This window comes from Nicrophorus vespilloides, unplaced genomic scaffold (genome assembly GCF_001412225.1).
Source record: "Nicrophorus vespilloides isolate i.1.1-1 unplaced genomic scaffold, Nicve_v1.0, whole genome shotgun sequence".
In the NCBI taxonomy this organism is placed as follows: Eukaryota; Metazoa; Arthropoda; class Insecta; order Coleoptera; family Silphidae; genus Nicrophorus; species Nicrophorus vespilloides.
The window spans coordinates 113,824-123,435 of record NW_017095483.1 but is presented as its reverse complement, the minus strand read 5'-3'; the positions used below and the strand labels follow the sequence as shown (position 1 = coordinate 123,435).

The window sequence follows — 9,612 nt, the reverse complement described above, 5'->3', positions numbered from 1 at the left end:
ATAGTGAAAGTCATATTTATTTTTAATCTAATTTCTTAATTCAATTTTTATAATTTGTTTTTATGAAATATTTGTAACTTAAAATATCTTCTTTTAAGTGTTGTGAAGTGTATACTCATTCCCATATGAATCAGTTTAAAATTTTCAATTGATTAGACGTTATCATTACATGACATTATCTAAGATTATCTCAGTTTTGTATTATAATATATATGTATTTATTGTAGGAATTCGATGTTAATGAAATTGATACGGGTGGAATGATTGAAGTATCAACAACTCGATCATCGAAATCAATAGCTACTCTTAAATATTGAGACAGAAGCAGATTAAAATCCATTTTTTTCTGGTAGTTTGTGACAGACAATTGTAGGATTTGATTAAAATGATTAAATTGATTTGAATCAATTGTTAATATAATAAAACTACAAAATAAATAATTGAGGATTTGCAATGAAATTGATTTTGTATTATTGATATATTGACAAAATTTATTTCTTGTTACATAAGAAGTAATTATTGAATGAATTTAATGGAAATTTTAAAATAAAGTTTAATATTTTTGAATAAACTTCCTGTGTTAATATAAACATAAGAAGTATAAAGTGATGTTTATGTCTAAAATAAATAAATAATTAATTCATTTGTTTATATAAGTTTACTATAAATTATTTATTTTATCAACATGGGATTTAAAAATTGATAATCTTTAATATTAGAAATATCACAAGATTTGTGTAACGTGCACCTATATCTAAATATTAATTCTTCAAAGAATGTAATCATTTTAGCTTTACTGATTTAGTATACTGATTAATATCACTAAGGCACTTTAAGTTGGTGCACCTATTACTATATGTCAAATACACAATTTTTATGAAGGCTGTAACCATTTTAGCTTTCCTGTACTAACTGGTAATAACTTTAAGTAATTGGTAATCATCATAAAGCCATTTTATGTTGGTACTTCTTCCAGAAGATGTCAAATTCTATAAATGTCACCAGAATCATGAAATGTGTACTAAAGTACGTACAAAATACAAGATCACTTTAAGTTAGTAGAATTATTAAATAGGGTCAAATTGTAAAACCGCTAAATGCTATAATAAAAGTGTACGCAACTTTATCTTAATATTATTTCTGAACCATTTTCGTTATACTGTACTAATTTAATAAATTGGAAAATATCGCTAAGACAGTTTAAGTTGGTACACCTATTAGGAGCTGTCAGATACTAGAAATGTCATAAGTTACGTGTTACGTGTGACGTGTACCCCTATATCTTAATATTATTAGTTTCACTGATTTAGTGCAGAGGTTAATATCACGAAGCTACTTTAAGTTGGTACACCTATCACAATCTGTCGAATACACAATTTTTAGAAAGACTATAACCATTTTAAATTATCACATAGCCATTTTAAGTTGGTACCTCTTCCATATGTTTTCAAATATTAGTGTACGTATCATTGTACTAATTCAATCAATTGTTAATTATCACAAAGACACTGTAAGAAGTTGACAAAAAAATTAAATGTCATAAGATTTATGTAATGTGTACGTTTCTGTACACTGTACCAGCTTTATAAATTAGTAATTGTCACTTAGTCACTTTAAGTTAGTATACCTATTAGAAGCTGTCACATGCTAGAAATGTCACAAATTTAGTCTCATGTCAATGTACCTTCATCTTAACATTACTTAGACAAAGGCTGTAACCATTTTAGTTTCACTGTACTATATAAATTATATAATTAAATATTAATATAATAATATAGTTAAATATAATTAAATAGTAATTATCACGTAGCCAATTTAAGTTAGTACATTTATCACAATCTGTCAAATTCTAGAAATGTTAATTGTGATTTTAACATTACTTCTCAACTATTTTAGTTTAACTATACTAACTTCATCAATTTGTAAATATCACAAAGCCACGTAGATACACCTATCTGTCGAATACAAGAAATGTTATAAGTTTTGTATGATGAATACGTACCCTTATTTTAACTTTACTTCTACAAAGGCCATAAGCATTTTAGTTTCACTGTACTAATATAATTAAATTGTAAATATCACTTAGACAATATAAGTTAGTATACTTATTATAATTTCTCAAGCATTTGAATGTCAAAGTACTAACTATCAATTGTTTGGTACACCTATCAAAATTTGACAAATACTAGATATGTTAAATGTTTTCAGTAATGTGTACACATTTCTGAATTAACATATAACAAAAAACTGTAATAACTTAATCAAATAGTAATTGCTACTTTTTCAACTTTAAGTTGGTACACCTACTAGAAGTTGTCAAAAATGACAAAATGTCATAATTATTTTAATATTATTTGTTTAAGTAATTAGAAAACAAAATATTTTGAAACTTTATTGAAACTGTATTCACATATAATACTTACAAAAAATAACATTTGAAAAGTTCATTAAAAAATTGTAATGTGTATGCACCACTTACTAAAAATAATTATGTTCAATGCACTTTGAAAAATAGTTAAAGAAACTGAAAGTATATATTGTATATATTGATTGAATAATAATTGATAAAAACTAGTTTAGAAAATTGCGTAAGTTGAGAATATATGATATATGTAGGGATAATAACGTAAGATCATCGTTGTAAGCTATTTATGTTGTTGGATGATATTTTTTAAGTCCCCCGGTAATCGTTTAATGAAATTGTGGACCCGATATAAATATATAAAATTGATACAAATCAGATGCTATAATCTATATTAAATATAGGTAAATCGTTATCGGACGAGGATTAGATTATATTCGACATCTGTCTACTGTACATAGCTCAGTAATAAAGCGGGCTGTGTGTGCGTGAGCTGCGGCTGGAGAACTGATCCGAACAATACATTTCATACATTCAACAAACAAAAAAAGTCACAAAATAAAATTACATCATTTGAAAATTTCGAAGAAAGGAAAGGAGAAAAAGGATCAACGAGAAGGTAATGCGTGTACGTAGATTTAGTTATTATCCTTCTAAGAATTTATAAGGATATATTTGAAATAGGCCGTGGCAAATAAACAATACGTCTTCCACTTAAAATATGCAGTGAAAAACAGAGGCGAGAATGCTTGGTTGCTTGCTTGTTGTGACGTCTCACGTAAATGTTTAGTTTAAAATTGGGAATTCGGGAGCAGAAAATTTTCGCGTATTTGTACTCCTTCCATTCGGTTGAGCGCATGCAAAAAGGTGCGTTCATTTTCTCTATTAAGAAAACGGGATTTCGTGCAGATTTTCTGCTTTAGTTTTGTGCATCCGATGTCCTGGATGCATGTGCCTTTTCGTGGAATGCGTTTTTACGGTGTTTACTTAACAAATGGGATTACTTTCGTCGCGAATCTCTGCTTCGCAGTCCGCGATTTCTGGAATCACAGTTTGTAAGTTCGAAGCATATATTGATAGATAGAGAGATAGTTTGTACAGAAGTTGGAGGTGCTTATTGAAAAAGCAGGACCGTATTTCTTTAATTTGTAATAAATATTATAAAATACCATTTTCTTAAATTTAATTTTCTCCTATAAAAACAAATGTTATGAAATTTTTAATAACATTTTCTGTAGAATTTTTTTATATTATTTGCTGCAGTATTTTTCAATTTATATTTTTCAATCAAAATATTTCTATATCATTTTCTATACATTTTTTGCTACCTGTTTTTTTTTAACATTTTCCATAGAATTTTTTGTATCATTTTCCATTTCTGATACCTCTTTTTTTCATTATTTTTTAAAATTAAATTTTTTTCTATAAACATTTTTTTTATGACATTTTTAATGTATACATTTATGAATACTTCAATTTATTATTTTTAATTGGAGACTTAAGAAACAAGATATAAAATTCATTTAAATTTTGTTTAGTAACATTACAAAAATTTCCTATGTTAAATTATTCTAAATATAGACATTTTCTAATTCAAATTTACTTCAGAAATACATGTACATTCTGATTCAGTTTATTTAGTTTTTTTTTTAATTCTTGCTCCATTTATACTCAAATAACTTAATTAGAAGACAATAAACTAAATAGTAAAAATAACAAGTTTAATAATTTAATTTGGTTATTCTACAATTCATAACATCTGTATACTTTTCGAAACATTTAAATTCAAATTCCCAATTCATTCTTGAAATATACTTTGGTAAATTATTTAATGACATTATTAGTCTTCGTTTGCAAGAACCGACAGTTCACACTAACTTACATCTTAAATGCTTGTCATTGATATACCTTATTCTTGAAATATGTTTTAATAAATTATTCAGTGAACAAATGTGTTCGACGTTCACATCAAAGTACATGTTTATTACTTCTCAATCATATACATTATTCCGTAAAATATGTTTCAATAAGATATTCACTGAGTAGTTTTGTCTTCTTTAGCTCGAACTTACTCGACGTTCATACCAACGTATATTTTAGATGCATCTCATTCATATACATTATTCTTGAAATGTGTATTAAAGTATTATTCAGTGAACAGATGTGTCTTCGAAGCCGACGTTCACATAAACGTACATTCTTATTACTTCTCAATCATATACTTTATTCCGTGAAATATGTTTCAATTAGTTATTCACTGAATAGTTGTGTCTTCTTTAGTTCAAACTTATTCGACGGTCATACCAACGTACATTTTAGATGCATCTCATTCATTTACATTATTCTTGAAATATGTTTCAATAAATTAATCAGTGAACAAATGTGTCTTCGTAGCTTACGTTCACATCAACGTAAATTTTTATTACTTCTCAATCATATTCATGAAATATGTTTCAATAAGTTATTCACTGAGTAGTTGTGTCTTCTTTAGCTCAAACTTACTCGATGTTCATAACAACATACATTAAAGATGCATCTCATTCATATACATTATTCTTGAAATATGTTTCAATAAATTATACAGTGAACAAATATGTCTTCATAGCCGACGTTCACATCATCGTACATTTTTATTACTTCTCAATCATATACATTATTCCGTGAAATATGTCCGTGAAATATGAACGTACTCTACGTTCACACCAACGTACATATTAAATGCTTTTCATTATACTAAGGTATATAATTAACGAAGTTGAGGATGTTTTTTTTCTGGCTGGATTCGACCCTGGACGTTGTGTGTTTGTTGGCGCAATTGAATTTGGGTTGCGATAACGAAATAATAATTTATATAATTCCGGTATTCGGTGTTTATTTACCTAGCTAAATAAACGATCGAGCACATATATATAATATTATATATATGTGTGTATGTGTGTGTGTGTGTATACCGATAGAATATAAATATAAAATACATAGATAAAATAAACAAGCAGCGGGAGCTAAATGGGTGCCTTCAGTTCCAGTTCAAATGTAAACGCGGAGATCGGGAATCACAGCTGTACAGATATCACCCAACAATAAAATGGCTTCTGTTTATACAACGTAAATACTACAAATAAAAGATTTGGCATATGCCGAGCATCGCCTCAGCACGGATTCCAATAGAATGAGAGCGATCCTCGTATGCGTTTACCTGTTCTTAGCCAACGCATCGCCTCATCTCTTCAGCAGAGGTAAGTTAAACCATCATCAAACCATATACCATACATTTTTACCATATTATATAACATTATCAGTTCAACTTTACATACTATTTTCTATATTACTTTTAATATTTTCCATACCATTTTTTGAAGAATTTCTCATATCTATATGATTTTACATTTTCATACCATTTTTAATTTCATTTTCTATACAATTGGTTCTAACTTTGTATTATTTTCCGTACAATTTTCTATATCATTTTTATTCCATTTTCTGTAACATTTCATTTACCATTTATTATCTACTTTTTAACATTTTCTATATAATTTTCTTTCGCAATTTTATGTATCATTTTCTATTTCTGATATCGTTTTCCACAATATTTTTCATCATTTTTTGTAGCATTCTTAGTATTCTTTCTTTATCAATTCTGATACCATTTTCTTCAACATATTTTTTAACCAGCATTTTCTGTAACATTTTATTTACCATAATCCATCTGTTTTTGTACCTTTTTTGTAGCATTTTCTTTAATTTTGTTATACTCAAATATTTTTATAATTTTTTTGGCAATTCTGATACCATTTTGTCTAACAATTTTTTACTATTTTTCATAGTTTTATTATACAATTTCTATATCTTTTTCTTCATCATTGCTGATACAATTATTCCTAACATTTTTTTACCATTTTTCCATAAACATTTCTGTATCACATTCCATATCTGATACCATTTTTTCACACATTTTACTGTAATAAACCATATTCTAACATTTTTTTAGTTAATGTATTTACAATTGTCTACAAGATATACCATTTTATAACTTAATTATACTATCCTGATTACCAATTAACATCGATTTACACAGATTTTCCGAACGACTACTCCCTCCTAATACCTGACCAAGATCAAGAGCCGTTCAAGCGCGATCCACAGCCGGAAAGCATCAGTTTGAAGAGCGGAAGCGATCTGATCCTGAGATGCAGATCGCACGGTTGCCACAGGAGCAGACACGAATGGCATTTCGCGGTGAGTGCAACCTTTCCACACTATTCGTGATCAATTCGAAGGAAACCATTTTTAGCCTTGCAGGAAGTGCCGCAACAAGAACAGGCTGCAATGGAGCAAGATGCAACACACGAGGAGGAACTGCACATCACAGATGCACGTGAAGAACGTCACCAGTTCGCACAGCGGACTCTACAAATGCGAAGTCAACAAATTTACAACCCTTTACGATGTAGACGTCATTGGTAAATAATAATACACGTTCTATTTATAACCACATTGTGCTAACATCTCACTGTCTGCTTAAATATTTATTGTATAGTTACATTAATTTAATTGCAAGCTTTAAACTACAAATGTCAACACATTAATGTTGCATTTAAACAAATATTAATATAATATAATTACAAACATGTATATAATAATAAATATCGTTAAATATTTAATTACGAAATACATGATAATTATATTAATTTGAAATTTCAAGACAATTAACAGTTTTTTTTTAATTTACAATAAAAAAATATAATTAAGAAAAGATAATGACAAAAAGACAAGACAATTTGGATATTATATTTTTTTTTTCATATTTAACTATTTTATTTCTAAATGTTCTAAACTTTGAATGCAATAGCAAATGTTTTAATTTTCAAAATAAAAAAAAATATGTTTTTCTATATGAAATTTTTGACAAACTAATAAAAAATAATTAGTTCTAATTAAACAGTATTTTTAATAAAATATTTTTTTAATTTGCTTACAAAAAACATATATTAAACTAGAAATTGAAATAAATTTATAAAAAGTTTAAGTGAATAAACCTTTTTTTTATATATATTCTAAGTTTTCTCAAAAAGTCCACTTTATAAATGTTTTTCGTATGTACTAAATAATTGTTGTTATTTCTACTTAATCAATATTTTCAAATAGAATTAATTTATACTTAGTAATTGTATATATATGTAGATTTATATACATATTGAGTAATAATAAATACGTTTGTATTATCCACCTGGTTGTAAATCAAATAAGGTAAATTCTATTGATACGCAATGTAAATATGATGAAACTGCAATTTTGAACAAAGTGCTGGTATATTTGGTGTTTGATAAAGGCTAGATAGGAAAATCCAGGAAGTGATGTCTGTATAATGTATGGCTTTTATTGCAGATAATTCTGTTTGAACGTTATTGATTTCATTTTAAAATATCGACAATTTATATGCCGAGCAAACACCGATTTCTGCATGTTTTATCAGATGTTATTCAAAATGTTTGTTACAAATTTATATATATTTTAATTACTTTTTTAAATTTAATAGAAAATTATACAAATTAAAAGAAATATATGCTGAAAAGTATACAAAAATGATCAATTTGTTTTGTAGTAATTTGTAACTTAAATCAATTGTTTTTTTTATAATAAAGAATACAAAACTTCAATTAGTTCTTTAAGTAATTGCAGATTATTACATACATAAAAATAAAAACGTATGCAAATTAACTTATTGACACCAGTATTATAATTTTTTTTATATAAATCAAAATTTAAGATAATGTAGAAAATATCAAAATTTTCTTTAATTGGATTTATTAATTTCTACAAAAAAAATACTATTAGTAATTAATCAATTAAGATTATAGCATTATTTATGTTTCATTTCAAAACTATGCCAGTCATTTCAGTGCGTTCCAAATAAATTGATAAGTGACAAGTTTATTGTACCATTATTACGTAGAGATTTTGGTAAAATGTACTGTTACTTACTACTTGCAAAGTTTTCAAATTTATATTTCAATGTTCTGTGCATAAGTGATATTTTGGTTGCCTATAATTCATCTGCATTTCAAGATTTCTTCCTCTTATAACATTGTTTTTTTTTCAAATGTTGAATTTACTTATACAAATTAATTACACAATTTAATATATCAAGATTTTTGCAGAAATTGGTAATTTTTAATACATTCTTGTAGATTTTGCCTACTTGTAAAGAAATATTTCATGTAATCTGAATTATTATAAAATATTGTCTAAGTTTTTAATAAAGACATTATAAGTCATGAAATTAATATTAAGACTAAACTTTCCAAGTCTAAGTTTAAATATCTTGCATTTATATATAAGAATTATAGTTGTATAGGGTATGGAGACTGCTATGGGCTTTCGCCTCTTTCAGCCTTCTAAATTTTACATCTTCAACTTTATAAAATTGAACATTTACAGCTATAGACTGTAGGTCTTTTCGTCAATTTTAAATAACAAAATTAGTTTTTTTTTTTGTTAACAGTATAAAAAACTTTTGATCTTATATATTAAGTTTTCATGCATTTACAAATTTGGTTTTAGAATTGGTGAAATTTGAAAGTAAATCTAAAATTAACAAACAAAATTATATTTTAAGTTATAATTTTAAGTTTTTAATCATATTTCATTTTTATTTAGAATTGGTGAAATATGAAGGTGAACCACCAAAACTACTCGAGATATTCCCATCGAATTCAACGATAAAACCGTATTCCTCAGTGGTGGTCCAGTGTCGAGTGTCCAGCATTCACGTCCCGATGATCTTGTGGTTCAAGCAGATCGAGAATGGCTTAAGATATGACCTAAAGTACTCAGAAAAGTATTACATCCGTATAAACGCTTCGCACAACGTGTATCCATTGCCCAACGATGAAAACGTCTTCGTGAGCAAACTGAATATCCATAATGTCACCTATCTAGACTCGGGAACGTACTTCTGCGTTGCAGTGACCGAGTTGGGAATGGATAACCAGAATTTTACTATAAAGGTGGTATCGACGTTGAGCTACTACGAGCAGCCCACCAGTTTTTCCACGCTGTTCCTGATTCCTCTGCCCTTCGTCCTGATACCCGTCACCGTATGGCTGTGCTACTATAAGAATAAGAGAGCGAAGAAGATGAAGGATTCCAGGAATAAGGAAGAACTTATCCTCATGCAAACGACCTCTCAACATTAATCCTATTTCTTTTATATATATGTATATACATAATTATACTATTTGGCAACTACT

General features: G+C 27.4%; 1 protein-coding gene across 1 annotated transcript; it reads left to right on the top strand.

The window, feature by feature from the left end:
* The first annotated feature begins 3,301 nt into the window (after nt 1-3,301).
* LOC108560452 (fibroblast growth factor receptor 4) lies at nt 3,302-9,612 on the top strand. The gene is made up of 5 exons (XM_017918046.1): nt 3,302-3,417; nt 5,383-5,598; nt 6,438-6,598; nt 6,654-6,822; nt 9,020-9,612. The coding sequence occupies exons 2-5, from the start codon at nt 5,532-5,534 to the stop codon at nt 9,556-9,558; spliced, it is 936 nt and encodes a 311-aa protein (XP_017773535.1). The 5' UTR covers nt 3,302-3,417; nt 5,383-5,531; the 3' UTR covers nt 9,559-9,612.

Bases quoted from the DNA above. Each gene is read 5' to 3' on its own strand.
- LOC108560452 (XM_017918046.1), top strand. From the start codon at position 5,532: ATGAGAGCGATCCTCGTATGCGTTTACCTGTTCTTAGCCAACGCATCG. The intron at 5,599-6,437 runs GTAAGTTAAACC...CGATTTACACAG, and splicing joins GCCTCATCTCTTCAGCAGAG to ATTTTCCGAACGACTACTCC. The intron at 6,599-6,653 runs GTGAGTGCAACC...AACCATTTTTAG, and splicing joins GACACGAATGGCATTTCGCG to CCTTGCAGGAAGTGCCGCAA.